General features: G+C 34.6%; 1 protein-coding gene across 1 annotated transcript; it reads left to right on the top strand.

Moving 5' to 3' along the window:
- Positions 1 to 11880: 11880 nt before the first annotated feature.
- On the top strand, positions 11881 to 20941 carry LOC120073881. The gene is made up of 10 exons (XM_039026795.1): positions 11881 to 12409; positions 13325 to 13445; positions 13653 to 13738; positions 14464 to 14860; positions 15425 to 15525; positions 17434 to 17500; positions 18204 to 18431; positions 18779 to 19237; positions 19979 to 20051; positions 20592 to 20941. Exons 1-10 carry the CDS (start codon positions 11994 to 11996, stop codon positions 20834 to 20836), a joined length of 2193 nt encoding a protein of 730 aa, XP_038882723.1. The 5' UTR covers positions 11881 to 11993; the 3' UTR covers positions 20837 to 20941.
- The last annotated feature ends 3549 nt before the right edge of the window (positions 20942 to 24490 follow it).

Genomic DNA, 24490 nt, shown 5'->3' with positions numbered 1-24490 from the left:
GTTGGGTTTTATGTCCTAAAAACTCGCATTTTGTAAAATGATAAACATTTTCTATAATCAATATACTTGTTATTGATCTCATAAATTGTACGAAAGTCTAATCCAATAAACTAAGACCCATGACTATTGTATGTGTACTTGAACTTTATGTGGAGACATAAGAGTGGATCGAGTTTGAGTAAATAGTCAAAAGATCTATGGTACGTGAATGAGGTTGGGTACCTTATTCTGGTAACACCATTGGATGCGGCCTACTCTGTAGTTGTTACAAAGAGTTGTAAAGTGCTACATACGATGTGATCCTAATTCGTACATGATATGACATGAGGAGTGGGGGCGTCCTATGCAATGAATTTGCGTAAGATCAGGACCAAGAAATCATTCACTCTTACTTTATAACGTTGTTTACTGTTTAAGACTGACTATTTCACCTAGATAACCTAGGTAACTCGATCTTAATCCTGAGCTAACTATGAACTCTTGTTTATTTAGATTGCCCTTAGATTTTCATTGTTGAGGGTTGGCTCAACAGCGTCGGCTCAATAAGACTCCCATTTTAAGGGTAAGACCGGATAGATAGCTGGGGACATAGGATGCAAGACAGAGTTCACGCCTACTTGATTTAGGGATAGGAAAAAGGTTGTTCTCTCAAGTACTGAATCCAGGTCTTGAATAAGGGGCCCCACCCTCTCACTGGGCTGAGAGAGTTTGGTTTAGTGATTGGATCACAAACCAGTTATTCATTAGAGGATCAGTAGGGACTTGAGGGATAAGACTTAATCTTGGGGGTAAAACAAATATTTGACCCAACCATTATTAAAATCTGTGAATGGTCGACTTGCTGATTATGGTTAAATCATGTGGACATAATATATCTACAGTGAGAGGAGTGCAACTATGGGCTTTAGTGGAGTGACCCATTAGTTAACGAATGAAGATTAATTTGGTCTAATGAGTTTAGCCAATTAATCTCGGATCGTCGGAGCCCATGATTTGTAGGTCCGCGAGGTCCCTCTACTAGCTCGTAACGGATATGCTCTAGAATAACGTGATAAGTTAATTTGAATCGTTCAAATTAGAATTAAGGGAATTAGTAATTATATGAGATATAGTTACATGTTTAATTTGAGAATCGAACGGAATAGGAGAATTTGTATATTTAAATATGATTTAAATATATAAAGATGGATATCTGTTAAAATTAATTTAATATTTGATATTAAATTAATTAAGTTTTTTTAATAATTAATTTATGAAATTAATTAAAATTTAATTTTAAAAATCAAAATAGATTTTATAAAATAAAAATTTGATTTTTAGATAAAATTGGAAAATTGGAAAACAAAACACACAAAATGGAAAAAGAAGTTTTTCCATTATCCATCTTCTAGTAGCTCACTCAAATGGCATATCATTGCCTTGTCTTCTCCAAGCATGACCTGCAACTCATGCAACTCTTCTCTTTGCATCTTGATATGCAATATAATGAAGATATGGGAGTGAAAATCGGGCATACAATTTATAGAGATTTTGAGAGAAAAATTGGTTTGAAGAAGGAGTTCTTCAGCTGTTTTTTTGCAGTGAGCTTTTCTCTTTCTACCCTTGATTCAAGCTTGTTTTTAGTCCCACAACTCAATCTAGAGCACCAAGAGAATAGTGGGGAAGAGCTTGAGATGGTCTACAACAAGATTTAGAGAAGATAGCAGCTGGTGAAGGAGCTTTGAAGAAGTTTTGCAAGAGGTATGTCTTGAAGCTCACTTTTTTCTACAAAAGCATGCTTTATATTTTGCCAAACTTAGTGAATTTGAGTGCTTAGATGATCCTTGTGCTTCTGCTACTGTTGATACAATCCTACATCGATGACTTAGGGTATTTAGGGTTTTGGGAGATGGAAGGTTTGGATTTTGAAGGGGCTCGTGAAGATGAAGAGGACTTTAACATAGTGGTTTGGACGAGGCTTTTTCGACAAAAGAGATGGTGGTTTTTCACGGTTGCTTGCTTGAGGCTATGGATTTAGTGGCTAGTGGAGAGGAATGGAAAAGATGAAGGTGAATGGGAAGAATAAGAATAAGAAATTATCGGGATGTCTTCGACGAGGCATACTGAGGCATTTTGAGAGTCTGAAGCATCTGACATGGTTCCGACGAGATTGATTTGTAAAAAGCTATCTTATTAGTGCTAATTCGCTCAATTTTACTTGAATTATTTGCTTGAAATGTCTATTTTGATATGTAAATTCCAATCTCAACACAAATGGAGTTATTTTGAAGAATTTGGAGCTAAATCGAGCCAAATGACAGCAAAAAGTCACTTTAGAAGAAGAGCCAAGACAAATTACTATTTTGCCCCTCAAAAGGAACAAGTCACCACATTTCAGCAATGCTCGCAGCGTCGCAACGCTCCCCACAACACTAAGCCTGATGCTAGCTCGTCGCTGAAGGACAGAATGCATCATTTTGCTGAAAGATAGGGCAGCGTCGCAATGCTCTTTGTAGCATTACAACGCTCTGAAAAATGACAGAAAAAATAAAAATGTGCGCGCGCTTGCGTAACGCAGCGTTGGACTTCTATAGGACAACATTGCAACGCTACGACCTTCTTCAGAACAAAAAGAGTTTCGATTCAGACTTCAAGGAGAGAGGGAACTTCAATTTTTAGAGAGAGAATTCAAAATTACGGAGCTATTCTTGTAAATTTTGGAGAGATTCTATCAATTTGTATTCAATTCTTGTACCAATTATATAACTATCAATGGATTTCTTGAAGAATTTCACCATCCATGAGTAGGTAATTCTTTTCTTGGAAATTATGTAGATTGACACTTTCTTGAGACTTTTCTTTGAATTTCTTTCATGTAGTTACTTTCTTTTGAATGTTCTTGCTGAGATTTCGAATAAAATTGATTAAAAATGAATTGGCAACTCAAGATTAATCAATTTTTGTATGCAAAAATTACATAATTCTATAACAAATTTGTTATTAGAGTTGCAAGAATTAATAATCTTGATAGAAAATGTGGACTTCTTTTCCTCTTTTCTTTAAAGAACCTATTAATTTAGAATATTCATACAATCAATCTTGAATTTTCAGTCTTTCGATTTCAAGATTTGGCATAGTTAAGAAAACCCATGAGTTTAATGCAATTTAGGGATTAATTGTGAAATGTCTTTAGGGAGCAATTAAGACCTAGATTAGTATTAATTGTTAAATTAGCTAATTAGGCCATTGGGAATTTATTCTTAATGAACTATTGAATATCTAATTGCATTGTTAAGTCAATGATAGAATTTCCTAGTCTATATAAAATCCCCAAGATTTCATTGCCCATTGAATCTTATCTCATAATCTCTCTTATTTCTCTCATTACTAAAATTCCTATATCAAATCTTGCTTTTCATGTAGTTAGTTTCTAGTTCTTTAAAACAAACAACTCCCCCAATAATCTTTTGCTTTTTGGATTACAGTTAGTCTATTTTGGACCAATTAATAGAGGTTCCCTTGGGATCAACCTCCTACTTCCACTTTAACTACGTGTTAGTTTTAGTAGTTGTTAGAGCATTATAAATTTCATTTGCTAGGGTAAGATAGAATTAACGTTTGTGGCTATTAGGGTTATTTCAGTCTATACAAATTATTTTATCTCTCTCTTTTAAAAGAATAAGAAAAAAAGCTATGAAAGTGCGACATTTTTGCTAGAGAATTTATAAAGTAATCACAATATGCGATCATGCATCTCCAATGCCTGATCTATCTAAATTTTGAGCTAATGTCGCTATTTTTGTGCAGAACGCCCACTGATGCGATCAAACAAGAAATATCATAAACAAAAGTATGATCGCATAATAAGTTAACGCAACAACCTTAGGCGATGAAGCATGATATGACATGGGCGGTGGAAGTCAAATCTCAGATTAAGTTGGTAGCTGATTAGAAAACTTTGTTGAAGATTCAATGAACGTTTGACGCATTGCAGGCGGCACATTAGGGTATGGAATTTAATGCACCCTATCAACACAATAATGAGTGAGAGAAGAAAATTCATCATTAGATGCCTATAAAAACCCATGCAATCGCCATGCAAAAAAAGGAGAAGAGGCTCATAAACTTTAAGAGAAGAAAACTCGGGCAAGAATCCTTCTGCCTCAACCATAGAAACACCCCAGAGAGAACCTAGGCCTCTTGTGGAAGAAGAGAAGTTCCATTTTTCGATATTTAAGTGAAGCAGTCAGCATAAGAGCCAGAGGGAGCAAGATGTTACACACCACGACTTGACTTTCTATCCCTTCCTTTATTTTACTATGTATTTATTCGTTAACATTGAAGAAATCAAATATGCAATATGAATACCTGTTTATCCCATTCCTTGCTCATTTCTTCTATTACTATCATGAGTAGCTAAATTACCTTATGGGTTTAAAAGAGAGAGATAAAATAACTTGTATTTCTACAAGTTATCACACCCCCAAATTTAAAACAATGCTTGTCCTCAAGCGTATACTCAGGATTTCTTAAAGTTTCGATTGCCTTGATTAGTCGCCTAGACCCCTCAAAGTGCTTTACTCAGATTGCTAGACCAGAACCTTCTTGAGTTTTATTCCTCTTTTTCTTCTGAAATTATTTCCAAACTTGCGAAGCCACAAGCTTAATCTTAAAAAATTTGGAACTCATTTCCAATTTAATCTGGAACTCAAGCGTATACTCAGATTGCTAAATTACCTTTTAAAAGAATAAGGCTCTGAAAGTGCGACATTTTTGCTAGAGAAATTATAAAGTAATCACAATATGCAATCATGCATCTCCAACGCCTGATCTATCTAAATTTTGAGCTAATGTCGCTATTCTTATGTAGAACGCCTACTGATGTGATCAAACAAGAAATATCATAAACAAAAGTACGATCGCATAACCAGTTAATGCGACAACCTTAGGCGATGAAACATGTTATGACATAGGCGGTGGAAGTCAAATCTCAGATTGAGTTGGTAGCTGATTAGAAAACTTCGTTGAAGATTCAATGAACTTTTTACCCATTGTAGGCGGCACATCAGGGTATTGAATTTAATGCACCCTATTAACACAATTATGAGTGAGAGAAGAGAAGTCATCATCAGACGCCTATAAATATTTATGCAATCACCATGCAAAAAAGGGAGAAGAGGGTCATAAACTTTCTGAGAAGAAAACTCTGGCAAGAATCCTTCTCCTTCAACCATAGAAACACCCCGAAGAGAACCTGGGTCTCTTGTGGAAGAAGAGAAGTTCCATTGTTCGATATTTAAGTGAAGCATTCAGCATAAGAGCTGGAGGGAGCAAGAAATTGCACACCACGACTTGACTTTTTATCCTTTCCTTTATTTTACAATGTATTTGAAGGAATTCTTATCAAAGAGAACCTATGAGCGGAAGCAAGATCGTTCCAATTCATTGTGACAGAATTACAAGCATTCACTAACATATAAGCCAGTTATGCATCTTCTAACAAATTACGACATGCTTCCATAAATAAATACAAAGGGACGAGAGACATACCTTTTGAAGAACTTTTCTTCTAACTTTCTCTCGCTCTCGTGGAGTCTTGGACCAACACCTCTCGCTGTCGCTTAGAACGCCAACCCAATCGTCTAGTTGATTGTCTGGTCAATCATGAACAAACTTCTCCACGAACAAATAACAACTAGGACACCACCACTCGGTGACCTTGGTATTCTCGGAGTGAGAATCCAGGAGGTGTGGGCTCTATTGGATTTGGTAGAGGAAAAGAGGAAACAACGATCGAACTTAACAACGAAGCAAGTAGGAGAATATAGAGTCTATCATATAGACTTTGTGCTTGATCGTTTAGTAAAAGATAGCAAGTACACGATCCTTTAGGAAAAACAGCTTGATCGTTTAGAGAATATTGCTCAGGCACGCGATCAGTTTAGTAAAACATTACACGATCGTTTAGATAATGACGCATGTACACGATCGTTTAGACAAACACTTGAAGCTATCGTGTAGTCTCTCGTAAGCTAAACGATAGACAATGTACTCGAATGAAGCGATTATCCGATTCTCTTCCAAAATGTAAGCATTTTTCATTTTATCCTTTAGTTATGAAAACTGAATAAAACCTCCCACTTCACGCACGGTTAAGGAGAAACCACCCACAATTATCTCATAATTGTTTTAATTATAAATAAATATAATAACTAACTTATCATATTATATCTATAACCTATAGTTTTAATATCACATCATATGTAACATTTAAACTATAGTTCTTTTCTCCTTTACTTGATATAAATCATATTTACATCAAATTCCTCCAATTAATGTATCTCATACATCATGTCAACTATATCATATATAATGGAACCAGTTTAATTATGTCATATATAATCAAATCCCCTCTTGTCAATTTGAACACTTCAAACTGACCCCAAACTAATTCTCAACTTGAATCTATTGAGCTACCAAGGGGACCTTATGGACCTACAGCTTGAAGCTCCAACGGTACGTGAATAGCTGACTAAAATCTTTATTCACGAGATCCACCATCCGTTAACTACCGGGCACTCCACTAAAGACCGACAGCTGCACTCTTCTCACTATAGATATATTTCTGTGTCCATCAAATATAACCAGTCAACAGTATGATAACCCTTCATAGATGCTCGTAAGTACAACTGGGCCAATTTACCGTTTTGCTCCTGTAGTTACATCTAACTCCATAAGTACCACCGATCCTTCTAATGAACAATATCTCATAGTCCTACTATGAATGGACACTTCTCAGGCCATGAGAAGGTGTGTGGCACTACATCATTGAAGCCTCGGAATCAGCCCTTAAGGGAGTAATCTATCTACTTACCTCTATTTCGAGGAAGAAGTGAATTCTATCTTGTGTAGCTGAGTTCCCAGCACCCCAATCAGACGAATCCCTAAAGTGGTAGGATTGAGTAGGCAATCTGGCCACTCGCACTCATGCAAATCAAAGGACTGCCTTCAAAGGCAGGAGTTCCTAACGCACTCAGGATTAAGGTCATGTTACCTATGGTCATCCTAGTGAAGTGAAGTCTCTGTCGTGAACGGTGTTATATAACGAGACTAAATATTTCGTGGTCCGATCTTATACAAAGCTCATTTGTATAGGACACCCCCGCTCGCATTTCTCCACATGAATGATCAGGATCAGACCTTCTGTAGCACGTCACAACACTTGTAACTATTTACAAAGCGGGCCACATCCATAGTATCACCAGGATAAGGTTTCTCTCCTATATCCATATACTACAGACCATTTTGGTTATCACTTAAGGCATGATCCACTTGTATGTCTTCACATACATGCTTAAGTTACAACGAAAACCAAGGATCTTAGTTTATTGGTTTGTGGTAAATGCAAATAAAACATCTCATGTTTCATAGACAACAGCGAAGAAAATATCTCATATTATTACATCACAAGCGTTTGTTCAATACATGTGTTTACAAACTATAGGACTCAACAAGAGTCTAGGGTATCAACCCCAACAGTATTTATACAATATCGTTAACATTGAAGAACTCAAATTTGCAATATGAATGACTGTTTATCCCATTCCTTGCTCATTTCTTCTATTACTACCACGAGTAGCTAAATTACCTTATGGGTTGAGAAGCATATAACCAACATGAACTAAGCAACAAAAGAATTATGCGATCACTTGTTTTATGTATGCCTATTTGCGTCACTTGAATAAGTCGAAAGATTATTCTAAGTAAATTGAATCTAGGTTTGAAAGAATTCAAATTCAAAACTTGTAAAACAAGAGGAGATGCTCCTTAGAAATAAGTACATCTTTTGCATATTGTACTCACCGCATGCATCCTAGAAATAGGGTAGTGTGGCTAAATACACTGAAAAGTGTTGGTCGTGTGATAAGTGCACGACGTGAACACATAACTCATCTAGTTGCTTAGGAAGTGTTGGTGAAAATTCTTCTCAACCCGATCATCACATGCTAGTATCCTCAACCACCACTCACCCTGTTTCACTTGAAGCACAACCCTCAATGCATAAAATTTAGACTTAGAATAAAACCAAAAATCGACTATTTTTGTGAACATTTCATTTTCATTAAGATCTAGGTATCAATTCATCGCACACTTATAAGCAATCCCTGAGTTCGACCTTGGACTTATCAGGACTCTAATTGGACTTACACTCGGGTTCTACTAGGAAAAACTAAGTGTTATAACCTCATAGTTATCATTCATTTCATCGCATGGTATGAACGCATCAAATCCCTTCACAAATATGGTATTCTTTAGAGGTAGGTAGTGTCAGAGGTGGTTGTGAGAGCACCTCATTGATGATGATTGTTGCTAGAGCTAGACAGTGGTAGTCTTCAACAGTAGTTGTTGCCGAAGTTAGTTAGGGGCAATGACTAGTGGGTGGAGTCATTGGAAACATTGAGGGAGGGTGAGAGAGAAAGAGAAGATGATGGAGATTCTCAAAAAATAATTAAGATTTCATAGTAAACAATATTGAAGTTGATGGAGTTGAATTGTTTAAGATTGAGTTGTGAAGTTGGTGGACTAAACACTAAGTTGGTTATTTTAACTAACTCAACTCAACCCAAGTTGATGGGCTAACACCCCTAAAGACTAATTTAATACCAACTCCAACTCTCAAGAACCAAAAGTAACTTAGGGGGTTTTTGAAACATTGAGTTAGTTGTGTTTTAACGAGTAGAAATGTACGTTATTACAGTGCAAATAAGTAAAACAATGAGGGAATGCGACGGTAAAAATATACAAAATCATGTCCAAAAGCGTCAAACTGAGAAAATTGCGATCGCATGCGCCCATTGCATAAAAGCAACTAATTTACTTATTTTGTGTAGGAAAAATGCATTGGCGCAAGTAAAATTTCGATCCAAGGAATTAGCGTCCACGCACATTGAAAGATTGCAATCACAAAGTCATGCGATCGTATGCGATTGCAAGAAGTTACTCAAGAAGGTGGCCGCAAGAAGACGACACATCAAGGTGACAGCAAAATAAATCATGATGAGATGGTAAAGCTGATGACGGTCAAATCCGAATTTAGTTGACAAGCCGTTAAAGCCAAACTGTAGCAAGTACACTCAACTTTTGGTGACCATTAATCGGCGCTTCAGAGCAGGAGATTTATTGACCGCCCATCATTATAATCATTAGAGAGAAAAGCTTTTTCACCTTGAGCTCTATAAATACCGAAGGTCACCATTGTAAAATAGAGTCTATTAGAATCGTCATACTTAGAGAGCCGTTAGTCTGTTCATACTTATACTTAGGAGACAGAGACAAGCTAAGAGACGAAGAAGCCGAGAGATCATTCCCAGGCAGATCGAAAGACTTTCAGGAAGCGCTACAAAAGGAGAGAGGGCCAACACTTGCGAAAGCAAGGATATTCATCTGAGCAGAGTTGGAGTGAAAAGACAGTGTAAAAAGCCACGGGAAGCAAGATATTGCTACTAGGCTTCTTATCTCTATATTCTATTGCTATTCTGTATTCTGCATTTAATTTATAGACAATGGAAATCTCATTTCAACTTATGTTCAATCTTTCCGTACTTCGCATGCGTAGCTAAATTTCCAAATAGGTTGAGAAGTACTTAGCTAGCATGACCTAAGATTTACATTTTATGCAATCATTTTGTCTTATGTATGTGTCATTCATCCTTTAGAGATGCTCGGGAGAGTGGTCTAAAGATAGAATCTAGGTTGGGAGAGTCAGATTAGAACCGCATAAGCAAGAGATAGAAACTTAGGCATAAGTTCTGTTGCTATTAACACATCGCATGCACCCTAGAGATAGGATATGATAGTATGCGGTCACCTTGTGTATGTGTGCATCATTCATCATCGGATAGACAAGAATAGAGGCTTAGACATGAGTCCTATCGACATTTTCGTATACATCGCATTCGTCCTAGAAATAGGAACTATGGCATTTGCATTGAGAGATGACATGCTGTGTTTGTGTGTAGCATGATCGAATAACTTGTACGTAATCTTAGGAAGTGTTAGCTAAACCCTTTCTCAACCCGTTCATCACATACTCATTCTAATTCTCGATTTCATCAACTTTTTAATCGTACTCCATCGCATAGGAAATAGTCTTAAACAAAACACCATCCAACTTATTTGTTTTCACCACCGTAAAGGAATCAAATTTACTGTTGCATATTCACTCAGTAGTCCCTGTGTTCGACCCTAGACTTATCAGGAAACCTAGTGAGACTTATACTTGGGTTTTATTAGGAAAACTTGCATGTGCAACGCATAACACATCACCGCAATTTCATACTATAATCGCATCACATTTACAATGCATCACCCACCAACTTCAGAAGTCAGTGTTAAATAACTCAATTCCACTAACTTCAATAGTGTTTAGTATTGAAATTTGCACATTAATCAAGGAACTTCATCTTTTCCTCTTTTTCTCTCTAACTCCTCCAATATTTCTAATGATTCCACCTGCCGACCACTGCTTACAACCGATTCCAGGGACAATCATTATTGATGATATGTTTTGACAACCACCTTCAACACCCAACTCCGGCAAGAACCACCACTGATGACATGCTTTGACAACCACATCCTGCCATCAAACTTTAACACCACCTTTAATGATGCCCACCTCCCGCGACTTCATCTAATGAAGATCACTTTCGATAATCATCTCCAGCGACCACCTTCTACGTCCAACTCCATGCGACTATCACATTCGACGATCAATTTCGATGATCACCTCCACGACCAACTCCAACAAAGCATAAATTAAGGGGGAAAAAAACCATGGTAGGTTAAAGTGTTTTTAAATACAAAATTGAAATTATTAGTCCATGGTGTTTAAATAGTTGTTGTATATAATGGTTTATACTCGTGGCTTTACTTTTAGTTTCACCCAAAAGGCCTCATACGATTGGTGATAGTTACTCTCCCTTATATATTCATGACCATCCATTTATCTAGTTAATGTGAGACTTTGATCGCATGTTCAACATCAACATATATGCATAAACTCTAACTTATAATTTCACATAAGATGCCATAAAAAGCGCCAAACCCCTTGATGACGTACTTCTTTTTATGTGCATATTACACTTATACATTCCACTAATGTGTAAGTAATTATAATATTGTTGTTCGTATGGAATAAAAGTATTTTGTCTTCTTCAAGTACAATGGTTACATGTAAAAAATTGTAAAATATATGTGATGGTCTTAAGTTGACATCTCAATTGAATATTAAAATTTTGAAAAAATATATGTCCAATTGAAAGACTAACAAAAAGTTAAGCAAACAAATATAACCACATTACAAAAAACTGCGCCATATACATCTAACTGAATAACTTAACTCTACACTTCAATCACAAACTTCTAACTCCACAAAAATATTAATCCCAAACTTCATGCTTAAGTTAATGTCCCGAACAACCCCATACCATTTTCTTACATGTGTATGATTTAAAAGTTCAAACCTACAAACTCAAGCCAACAAGTACATGGGAATGGGTGTGCCCAACATTGGGCAGAGAATTTTGTATATATAGAGAAAAATCCTCCCTTTCTCATGAAACAAAATTATTATATAACAAACAAACAATCACAGATTCCTTTCCTTGAAGAAAAATCACAATTTGTGAAGGTGAATTGCATAATTTGACCATAACAAAAATATCATTACAGAAAATATGTTCCCAAGGAGCGGGAGCAATACCAGCCACAAACTTATATGAAATGACAAAACTACACCTTCTTTGAAAACCACAGACATATAGGAAATGGCAAAAATACCCCTTCTTTGAAAATGGCAGTTTGAAAGCTTTCACTATAGCCACTCATTCTTCTGCCTCCCAAACAGAACATAATGGTCACAATCTCTGTGGCTCACTGTCATCACCATTCTCACTCTCACTCCACTCTCTACTCTACCATTAACCAATTTTCAGTTTCTCTTTTGTGATGTCTTCATGAACACCATGATCGTTTGCAGAGCTTTGAGCTTCACTTTGGGGCCACCGTTCCCGCTAACATCCGGTGTCTATGCTACACAAACGGAGTATTACCAAACTTCCTTTTCTTCTCTTCCATTTCGCACCAAATGCGTCTCCCTTTCTGCTGCCGAAGGATTTGAGTGGAACTCGACTCAGTATTTTACCAAGGGCTGTAATTTGAAAAGGGGAAATGAGGTTTACGGTGGTCGAGAAGATGGTGAAGAGGGTGAGGGAGAGAGGGAGCGAGATGTGCGTTGTGAAGTGGAGGTTGTGTCGTGGAGGGAGCGACGGATTCGGGCTGATATTTTTGTTCAATCTGGGATTGAATCGGTTTGGAATGCTCTTACGGATTATGAGCGGCTTGCTGACTTCATACCCAATCTTGTTTCCAGGTAGTGTTGCTGATTTCTTCTTTATGAAATGCTCTTCGTTCCCTGTTCTTGTTTCCATGTTTTTCGGGAAATGTGCGGGAGAAGTGTGATATATGTAATTTTATTGCAAAAAATACATGTCTGTAGTTTTCATCAAGTGGTTACTTTAGGGGATTACTGTTTGATACTTGTGTTGGTAAATCTCATTTTCTTAGAGAGCCTAGGGGCTTATGATATTTGTTACGCATATAAGTGATATTTCTTTCGTTAAGATGACAGTTACCATGATAAGAAGTGCTAAGAACCTGGATTGATTATCTAAAACTTTCTTTAACATTAACTACTTAGACTTCCGCATTAGTCATGGTAGTAGTTCTAGCTGAATCAAGCTCTTGTCAAGACATGGAGATGCGAGTTACAAAGTTTTAGCAGTGTGTAGTGGTCGATTGAAATGGGCCTGCCTGCTCTTGAGAGTCATCTTGGTTCGTGATATCATGTCACTTTGGTTGGCATATCAGGGTCATGTCAACTATCTGGTTCTTGTCTCTGTCATGTGGATCAGTGCATTGAAAAGAGAGGCATGTTGAGCCCATCAGATGTGATATTACAAGATTATTAGAATACTAAGGAACCTTTTACTGTTGCACAATCAATCAAATGTTTGTGTCATGATGGCCATTACGAATGAAATAAGAAAGAAATAATGGTTATACCTGTAGGTGTTACTATAATTCACCTCGAATTACGTTTGCTTTACTGCAGAAAACCCAACTGCTGTGTGTAATTTTGCTTCTGAGCCATTTTACATGATAGTTTGACTTTCAACAATTCACATATTTCCTAAAATTCTTGTTCCCCTGGTGATTTTTTTTACGATGTTTTCTTTATCTCTGCCGTATAAGTGGACTGATCATTATGTTCTGTGATTCTGTCCAGTGGGAGAATTCCTTGTCCACATCCTGGTCGGATATGGTTGGAACAAAGAGGTCTGCAACGGGCATTGTATTGGCATATTGAAGCTCGGGTTGTCTTGGATCTTCAAGAGCTTCTAAATTCGGTGAGAAAACCCTTAGGGCTTAAGTCATCTGTTTATAAGATCTGTTTTATCCTGATTCTTTTTTTTTCTTTGGACAATGCATATAGCTATCTAATTGACACCATAGTATTATACATATCTCCAAAATATCTATTTGCTTGTACTGTACTACCTCTGTTACTATTGAGACCATGCTACCTTTTAACGCTAGTGAATTGTTGGTCTCAGGATGGTAGTCGTGAACTCCTTTTTTCCATGGTTGATGGGGACTTTAAAAAGTTTGAAGGCAAATGGTCCATAAAAGCTGGCACAAGGTAAAGTTTTGTCTATTTGTTATTTGACACTAATTTTAAAAATATAAGAATTTAAAAATACAGTAATTTTTATGTCATCCATGGACACTAGCTTAGAAGGGTTAAATTCTTATTTAGTCTTCTAGTCTGCGTTTTATTTGAATTTGGTCTCAAGGTTGATATCAATTTAGTGCTTATTAGTGATTGAAAGGTGCTACTTTTGTAGTTTATTGGATGGGGGTTCCCTCTTCCCTGCTTCTTAGGTTGTCTTGTTTTCTTTTCAATATGAAGATCGTTTCTTATGGAAAAAGGATGATTTAGCTTCAATGGTTTTTTTTTTCTAAAATTGCATGCCTCCACACCAGGAAAGGGCAAATTTCTGGGTTGGCTTTTTCTCAAATTGGACATCCTCTGCTTTAATTGAGGATTTTGGCTGTACCTAATTTTTGGTGGTTTTAAGGCATTTTTCTTTCACCGAATATATATTGTGTGTCATGAAAGTTCCTGTTTTTGTGCTTGGTTAGTACAACTTCATGACTTCATTTTTATTTTATTTTTTTTCCCAACGGTTTATTGCTATCTGGCATTTTCCTACCATAATATTAGTAGCCCTATATGATCACAGTTTTGTTCAGTTATAGCTAAACGGTTGTCTTCATGTTGTTGAATTTTTCTCAAGTTATCATGTCTGGATATTGTTCTTTTTACTTACTAATATGCACGGTTATCACTGTTATTTTCCTTAGGTCATCTCCAACAATGTTGTCGTATGAAGTTAATGTGATACCAAGATTCAATTTTCCTGCGATTCTTCTAGAAAGAATAATTAGATCAGACCTTCCTGTGAATCTACGGGCCTTGGCCTGTAGAGCCGAAGAGAAATCTGAAGGGGGTCAAAGGGTAGGAAACACTAAAGACTCCAAGTCCGTGGTTCTCTCTAATACAGTCAAGGGTGCTACATGTGAAAAGGATGAAATGGTACAGGAAAATTCTAGAGGAGGTAATTCTAATTCCAATTTAGGGCCCTTGCCCCCATTATCTAATGAACTGAATACCAACTGGGGAGTTTTTGGAAAAGTTTGCCGACTTGACAAGCGTTGCATGGTTGATGAAGTTCATCTTCGCAGATTTGATGGTTTGTTGGTAAGCAAATCAACCCTGGAATGTCTGACTATAGGGTCAATATATGAGGTTTATTGTCTCGTTATGCGTGTCTGTTAATTGGATTTTCGTAATCATGAACTGGGTTTTGTCATTTTGAATAGGTGTCTTTTCTTGCAGGTAGTTGAAGACTCCTTTTTGTGGGATTGTTTTTTGTATGCCCTCATACATTCTTTCATCTTTCTCAATGATCGTTTTTTGTATGCCCTGTACATTTTTTCATCTTTCTCAATTATTGTTTTTTGTATGCCCTTGTACATTCTTTCATCTTTCTCAATGAAAACTTAGTTTGAGATAAAACAAGTTATAGGAATAATTTATGATCCTCTCTGTAAAACGATTTTCTCCTGAATCCCCTATTTCTTTATAATACGGTTCTACTCTAACATGCAATAGTGTATACAGATTACATCCTTTTAGATTCATCACCAGAGCCATTAGAATAGTAGAATTAAATAACTTTGACAGTTTTTCAATGGACATCCAATTTTTATATGTGTGGCTCTTTAATTGTTATAATTTCTTATAAGATGAATTTCACTGAAGGAAAATGGAGGCGTCCATCGTTGTGTGGTAGCTAGCATAACAGTGAAAGCTCCTGTTCGTGAAGTCTGGAATGTACTGACTGCTTATGAAAGTCTTCCCGAGTAAGTAACCTTTGCCTCTTTTTTTCAATTTCTACTTTTACTTTTACTTTTTAAATCTCATTTTCATTGCCTAGTGATCGAAGGGAGTTGTTTTCTAAACGTTGCCGCATTAATTTTAATCTTATCAAGAGTTTTTAGTGCTCTCGTTCAGACTTTGTCAAATAATTAAATCAATTTTTAGTGACTTCTCAAATGAAGAAAGGAAACATGATTTAACTTGGCCTTAATTGAACATAACAGCTAGAATTGAGAAAAAGAGTATGATGAAGATATAATGCTTCATCTTCCTCAAACCAGGTTGCATCTGTTAATTAACCCAAGTTTGGATTTTAGGGCATCAAACTTGTATCTTGATAGGTCCTTGGTGAAGCTGCTTCTACTTTAGTTGGAACATGAACAAGCCTCTTCCTCCTCCTTTATGAATGTCTGCCTTTCTTCACATGCTTGGTAGAATATGGCAATCTGATGCACCGAATTCCTAGCAAGGTAGCTTGATTAACAAAGAATAATATCGACTTTAATTAAGAATTTTTAGTATTGAAGATCCTTTTTAACCATATCCCCGTGTCAATACCTTGTGGCCATTTTGCACTACTTGAGACTGCCAACTCTTTTCTTGCTCTATGACAAGATTTCTCATACATAAGTGCAATATTCAGAAGTAGGGCTTCTGCTAGTACTTGATTCAATTCAATTTACATTGGTATTAGCCTCAAATTTCAATGCCTCATTTGATTTCTGCTTAAAGTAGAGTCCTCCTTGTGTACCTTTCAAGTATCCCTAGAGTTTGTTTATAGCATAAAGGTGTGTGATACTAAACTTATTCATAAATTGGCTCAATGCTCTTAAGTCTTGAGCAAAATCGATGTCTGTTTTGGTGTGGGATGTAAACAAATGAGTTTTTTCCACAAGGCATTGCTAGCTGTTTCTATAAACCTCTATACTTTGGTTGCTGACTTATATTTTGCTTTATCGGCTTGTTGTTAGGTTGGCTAGCTGTGGTACCTCTTTCTTTGAGAAGATCGTAAATTGTTTCCTTTGGGATATGCTGATTCCTTTCTTAGGTCTTGCAACTTCCATTTGCAGAAATTATTTAAGAGTTCCCAAATATTTGATTCCGAAATTGGCAGGCAATATATTTTAGAGAGTTGACCTCTCTCTCATGATTTCTTGTAGAAATAGTGTCATCAACATACACAGTAGTAATAATTATAGTAGCTTTGTGAAAGTATAAGCATAGTATGATAACTCGGACACTAAGTACAGCCCTGAATTTTAATAGCTATAGTGGAATGTTTGAACCTACTTTTGGGATATTATTTGGCCATAAAGAGGTTTGAGGAGCTTACTGATTTTACCCTTACCCTCACTTACCTCTAATTCTATGTGCACCAATGTAATCCTCATCTAATGTTAATAGAGATAAAAGGGACATAAATAGTTTTTAGTTATGATGCAAGAGCAAACATTTCTGGGTAGTCAATCCCATATGATTTAAATCCCTAGGCAATTGTCAGGTCTTTCTTTTCTTCAGCAAGATTACTATACTCTTATGGCCACTCTTTTCAAGAGCTTTTATTTCTTCCTACATTGTTCTGTTCTATTTTGGGTGCTGGAGAGCATCGTGAAGGTTGGTAAGTTGCAATGATGTATTCAAGGACTTGAGGAAACCTGATATGCACTTACCTGATGTTTAGAAATCCATTGTTATGCTTATTGGAAGTTTGGGTGTGCTCATTTGAAATATAAGTTTCCTTCATTCCTCGGTACATAATAGTGCCATTTCGAGTGTTAGTATTTTGCATAGAAGATGGTTTGTGATTTTCTTGGTTTTTATTGCTTATAGATTACTTCCAAATATTTTTTGGATTTGAAAATCATCTTATTAATGCAATTAGTTGTTTGCAGAGTAGTTCCAAATCTAGCAATCAGCAAGATATTGTCAAGGGAAAGCAACAAAGTTCGAATTCTTCAGGTAAAATCAGAATGTTAATTGCAATCCAGACGAACCTCCTTTTAGCAGTTCTTTTCTATCTTAGTGAGTCATGTTGTACTTCATGTGTGTTAACTATATTCATGTTGGACTTGTATAGTGAGTCATGAGTTGATTTGATTCTTGTAGACAGGTCATCATACACTTTTTGGATACGTAATTTGAATGAAAAATATTTAAAAGAAAAATAATTGGGGAAAGGAAAGTACAACGGGAAGCTAAAAAAGCTGCAATACAGAATAAGAATAATAAGGAAGTATAGAGCCACAGGTTCCAATATGCATAACTTGCAATCTCATTGTCTAATTTATGGGAATACTAGGATTAGTTAATATTAATAATATACCAAATGAACCAAATTTGAGGCTCTCTCGGCACTCTGCTAGTGCTACTGAGAATATCTGGAGTAATGTTACTTGATGTGATTGCTACCCTTTTGCATTTTACATGTGCTATGCATGTAGGTAGAAATGCTACAACAGCTAGCTTATTGAGAGTAACCAGTACCTACTAACAGTGGTTAGTTAGGAATCAGTCAAATAGTGAGGCTGAGTAGAAGCTTTCGTCAAACTGAACTTGATAACTGTCAATAGAATGTATTCTTAAAGTTAAAACATAAACTCTTAAGAGTTGCGCTGTTATTAGCACTATCATGCCAATTCTCAAAAAGCTTTACTATGTGCAGGAAGGATGCAAGGGTCTACTGTATATGGTTTTGCATGCCCGTGTAGTTTTGGACTTGTGTGAACAGCTTGAACAAGAGATTAGCTTTGAACAGGTTGAAGGAGACTTTGACTCTCTTAGCGGAAAATGGCATTTTGAGCAGTTAGGAAGTCATCATACCTTGTTGAAATACTCGGTGGAGTCGAGAATGCACAAAGACACATTTCTTTCTGAGGCTCTAATGGAAGAGGTTCTATTTTACATGCTCTCTTTCTCTCTCTCATTATTTTTTTTCTCTATTTCTTGTTTTTTATGTTTCTGTGGCTAATATAATCTTGCTTCTATCATGTAGATATTGTTACTCAGTAGTTTTACGTCCATACTACTATCTTAAATGCATGATATTTAGAAAACAATGCTATATTTGCCGGAAATATTATAGAAATTTCAGTTGTTCACTTTTTTTATGTGGAAACAAAATATATTCCTCTAGTTGCTTAATTGCAATTTTCTTACAAGTTATTGCTGCATAGGTGAAATAGTTATCACTTGCAGTTCTTTTACAATCAATCACGTGTATTCATCACATGTATTCAGGTTGTATATGAAGATCTTCCTTCAAACTTATGTGCAATTCGCGACTCCATTGAGAAAAGGGGTTTGAAAAATTCTTTTGGAGCATTTGATGAAGGTGATTCAGAGGAGACAGGTGTCTCACATCGAAACAACCAATCCAATGGCTATAAGACAACAGCTGGGGGAGTTTCCAATGTCAGTGGGAGAGATTCATGCAGACCAAGACCCAAAGTTCCTGGCTTACAAAGAGATATTGAAGTTCTCAAAGCAGAGGTGCTCAAGTTTATTTCAGAACATGGGCAGGAAGGATTTATGCCAATGAGAAAACAACTTCGCATGCACGGAAGAGTAGATATTGAAAAGGCAATCACACGTATGGGTGGATTCAGAAGGATTGCATCACTTATGAATCTTTCTCTCGCTTATAAGCACCGCAAGCCGAAGGGTTACTGGGACAAATTTGACAATTTGCAGGAAGAGGTATGTCTTAGCTTTGCTTGTAACTTGTTGAAATTCTTTTGCCTTTTAATTTCTCGTCCTTCATGTTGGTTCAAAGTTGTATGTTTAGCATGCAAACTATGTTTTGGGCTTTCTGGTTTACCATCTAAATTTAAGGGAAAGTTGCAAATATAGCAATTAGGTTTGAAGTATTTGTAGGTATAGCATAATGCAAAAGAATTTGCTAATATGGCAAAATTTAGATCTAGGTCTTAGAATCTATCGGTGATAGACTATATCGCTAATTGAAGTTTATCAACATTAAAGTCTATCACTAATAGGAGTTTATCGGCAATTGAATCTACCATTGATAGATTTTGCTATATTTGCAATTCTCTATAAATGTTGCTTAACACTTAATTATCAGCCTTGAAAGTGCTACCCATTGCAATTACCTTAAATTTTTTACTTTGAAACTTTGACTGTGGATAACTGGAGTTGTAGAGTGAGTTTGTGATAACTTTCAAGAGTAGATTATTTAAGTAAAACATGCATTTCCATACAGATTTTAAGGTGCGGGCAGGTGATTTTAACAAATGAGAATCACATTTGGCTATGTAATCAAACCTTGTGCAATTTTTAAAAAGTTTTAATCATCAATCATACTAAACTCCCTCTTATTCCAGCCACTCATCTGCCTTTAGAATGATTGAAAATGAATGCTTCATGCTTCTTCATGTGTTGGAAAAACGTAGTTCATGATTTGTGTTGCCAAATAAACAGATAAATCGGTTCCAGAAGAGCTGGGGAATGGATCCATCATACATGCCCAGTAGGAAGTCCTTTGAACGTGCAGGTACGAAACCACTGAATATATTTATTCTCTTTTTTTGACAATATGCGAGGTGGGAGAATCAAATCTTTGATTTCGAGGTTGATAGTACAAATACTATGCAGTTAAGCTATCATCATCTTGGCATGTTTAATCTCTTTCTTTCAACCTTAAATTATCTTTCGAAATTTAAGAAATTGTGTCACCGGTAGATTTTAAACACCTAGTTGGGTATACATAAAATTCTTGGATTTCATACCATGTACTCGTATTGGAAAAATACTGGCTGTTATTTAGGTTATGGTTACACACATATAAATAGGTGTACAAAGAAACCCCAAACTAAGAATGTACACTTACATAAAGGACAATTATACCTAGTAACACATATATACTACGATATACTGGAATGTCTGAGATGGTCTTATAGGGTCATGTTAGGCAAAACTTTCATTTTAGGATGAGTAGACTCAATTTCTGCCATTACTTCATGAAAATTTATGAAACATTCCTTTCTTTTATATAATATGTAAAAATACATTGATTGACAAAGCCTTATTGTAGGGAGGTACGACATTGCACGAGCGCTCGAGAAATGGGGTGGCCTACATGAAGTTTCTTGTCTTTTGTCGCTAAAAGTGAGACATCCTAATAGACAACCAAGCTTTGCCACAGATAGAAAGAATGATTATTTAGCTGTAAATGATGTTGATGCTGAAAGTAAAACTCCATCTAAACCCTATATTTCTCAGGACACAGAAAAATGGCTTACAGGACTAAAATATTTGGATATTAATTGGGTTGAGTAGTGTACATATACAAAGCTACAAATGTAAATATATTCAAGAGTATCTGTAGTGATTTACCATTTTTTATTATATATTATAGAAAATGTCATATAAAAATTGTGCACAGTTGACATTTATTTATTATTTTTTTTAAAAAAAGTTATTTACAAATTTAGTTCATTAAACTTTGAGTTTTGTATATTTTATTTTTTGAATTCTAGGGTGTCTAATAAGTATAATGAAAAATTGCGGTCAAAATTTCGATTTTCCCTCAATTTTTCAAAATTTTAAGTTTTTCTAAAACTTATTTTAGTAATTGGCTATGCTATCTTGCTAAAAGTTTTTTTGTTACCACAAAATTTATATTATCAAGAAATCATATATTAACTTTTAACTTCATTCAAACTTTTTTCGTTTGAATGTTTACATTATGTCACCTTAAAATTGAATTAATGTGAGTTTTATTTCTTTTACCATCCAAAATTTTCATTTCTAAGAAATCAATATTGAGAAAAATAACATATATTTATTTTAAACTTCATTCAAATATTTTTCATTGAATTTTTACATAATTTCACATTAAAATTGAATTGATGTGAGTTTTTGTTTCTTTTATTATCCAAAGCTATTATTTCCAAGAAAAAAAATTGAGAAAAATAATATATATTTATTTTTAATTTTATTCAAATCTTTCCATTAAATTTTCACATCATTTTAAGTGTGTGGTTGAAAATGTATACCAAACATATCCTAAAACAAGAACCGACAAGAAGCATTGAAGGAGAAAATAATGTACATTTGATATATATAACATCATATATTCTATATATATTTGAATTTTTTTAGAAATAAACCAAAGGTATATTTGATAAATGTACGAATAAGACAATTGATAAAATATATGGCACTATATGTTGAACAATATATATATGATGTATATTTACATTTTCTAATATTTTTGTAAATACTCCAAAAGATACCATTATATATTCAGTATATTTTTATATTTTTTCAGTATATTTGTAAACATGCCAAAAGATAAACCGTTGGTATATGCGATGTATACCTACATATTCCAGTACTATCAGTGTATTCGACATGTACTTAAGATTCCAACAGAGAAGTGATTGTATTTCAGTTAGGAATTTAGAAGAAAATAAATGATCTCCTAAAATGAAAAAAAACTTGCATTAAATGAACGGTAGTTGTTTTAAATGACAAAATTGTTGGAAATATTTTCAAATGTAGCAAAATTTTATTGTCTTTCCGTGATAAACACTGATAGATGTTTACCTGTGTCTATTAATGTCTATCATTGATAGACAGTAATATTTTACTATATTCATAAATAAGTTAGCTCATTTTCCTATATTTGAAAACAACCCTTATATGAAACTCAACCGAAATTAATACAAAAACAAATTCAAATATAAAATGATATTAATAAAGGAAGAATTAAATATTTTAAAATTTTTGAAGTAATAGTAAAAATGTTAAGTTGGTCCAAATTAAAGCTAAAGGCTCATATCAAAATAAATCCAAAATCTAGGACATTTATTAAATATATGGTGTGCAAAGAAGTTTTTCGTATAGATTTTTAAATTTTAAAAAATTCAAGTTTAGGGATTAATTTTATATCCCATTTCCATCTAATTAATCCTTCTATAATTTTTCTTCCTCTCTCTATTTATCCCCCTCTCTTAACTTTCCATCTCCCACCTATTCACATTTCTCTTATCTCTTTAATTCTTCACTATCTCTTTCCACCCTTCAAATTCCCCTTCATCTCTAAAATTCTTTGGTATAAATAAAGCATTCTCTTCTTTCATTCATGTTCACAAAGTGACAACAAAAAATTAAGAGATGAAAAAAATCACATCATTTTATTTTTGTAATTTTCATTTTTGTCATATTTTATCGTCGTCGTCACACATACATATATATATATATTCGTTTGTGTGTACTTTTTTTCTTTCTTTTTCATAGAGATATAGAGAAGAGATGCAAGATGGAAATATTTGAGGTAATTTCTTAATTTGTTAATTTTTTTTTGTCTCGCCTGCACTTTTATTCATTCTTACAAAGTCACAATAAAAAATTAGGAAGTGAAAAAGAAACCACGTTAATTTCTTCTTTTAATTTTTATTTTTATCATATCTATATATTTTTATATTTTTATATAATTATGTATTTGTGTGAATATTTTTCCTTTTTCTAGAGATATAGAGAAGAGATTCAAGATTGAAACATGTGAGGTAATTTATTAATTTAAGTTTTTTTCTTTTCTTTGTTGTCCCACCTATATTTTTCTTATAGATGTGTTTGTGTGTGCTTTACTTATTTCATATGTTTTTAATAGGTGAATGAAGATTTAAGCCACCCACGATTTAGAATAACTTTTTTTTTTTTTTTTTACAATTTCAGTCTTAGTTATTTATATAATACTTAAATTACTATTATTTCAAATTTTTTAAATTGGGGTTATGTTCAAATATAGTAAAATGAACAAAAATATTTACAAGTATAACGAAATGTCACAGTCTATTAGTGACTGATAGATGTGATATATCACACCCCTCTCCAGATTACCCTTTTAATTCGAAAAGAGATATGAAGACAACAATTGTCAACCCTTTTATGACAACTACTGTCCACAACTCCTGAACACTTGTATTACTGACACCTGTTCAACTGGATTAACAGTTTATAATATTATAGAACTAAACACATGATTTACTATTATTGGAAAAATATTAGCATATATAACAGTTTAGAGATCGAATTTATATACATCACAAAATTTCCTTAGATTCCTTTCCCTTGACATGAACATAAATTAAAAGACAAAAACATGATGAGTCACCTAAATTCTAACTCGCTATGTGATCTAAAAGGTGACTTGGTAGATTTGCTAGGCCTTGGGATGTCGATTGCTACCTGATGAAGAAAATATTTAAAAGGGTAAGCTAGAAAGCCCAGTGAATGACTATCTTATGTAAAACATACTTAACTTTATATAAAAATGCCTATCAAAGAAACATTTATAAAATCATAATCAGGGTTTTAGAAATGGAATTGAAATCATAAGAATACATCATGTAAAAACCCTGAAATAACTCTTTAGCATTTTTCTGAAAGTTCCACTACTCCGTTGCTTGAACATGTGGGAGAGCTATTTTACTCAATCCCTAATAACCTTAGTTGAGAGAGAGCCTTTTTGTTCAATCCCATCGACGTTGATAACATAATCATACGTGCACGTACAACTAAATTTAATCATATTTACATTAAATTTAAAAACTATTTGAATCTCATTCAAATATTTATTCCTCCAATTAAACAATAATGTATCAAATACATTTTGACAATTATATCATATATAATTGAATCAATTTAATTATATATATCATATATAATTAAATTCACTCTTATTAATTTGAACAATTCAAATTAACCCAAAAACTGATTCTCAACTAAATTCTTTTGAGCTACCAAGGGGATCTTATGGACCTGTAGCTTGAAGCTTCAACGGTTCGTGAATAATTAATTAAACTCTTTAATTACATTATCCACCATTTGTTAACTGTCGGGCACTCCACTAAAGACCGACAGTTGCACTCTTTACACTCAAATATATTTTTATGTCTATTGGATATAACCAATCAACAGTATGAT

The sequence above is a fragment of the Benincasa hispida genome, chromosome 3 (genome assembly GCF_009727055.1).
Source record: "Benincasa hispida cultivar B227 chromosome 3, ASM972705v1, whole genome shotgun sequence".
Classification (NCBI taxonomy): domain Eukaryota; kingdom Viridiplantae; phylum Streptophyta; class Magnoliopsida; order Cucurbitales; family Cucurbitaceae; genus Benincasa; species Benincasa hispida.
The sequence above is the reverse complement of the archived record's forward strand: the minus strand, read 5'-3'. Positions and strand labels throughout refer to the sequence as shown.

What these genes read in the sequence shown, in the direction of transcription:
- LOC120073881 (XM_039026795.1), top strand. Translation starts at nt 11,994, where the DNA reads ATGAACACCATGATCGTTTGCAGAGCTTTGAGCTTCACTTTGGGGCCA. An exon ending in TTCAAGAGCTTCTAAATTCG is followed by an intron (nt 13,446 to 13,652) that starts GTGAGAAAACCC and finishes TGTTGGTCTCAG; the next exon opens with GATGGTAGTCGTGAACTCCT. An exon ending in ACAAAGTTCGAATTCTTCAG is followed by an intron (nt 17,501 to 18,203) that starts GTAAAATCAGAA and finishes TACTATGTGCAG; the next exon opens with GAAGGATGCAAGGGTCTACT.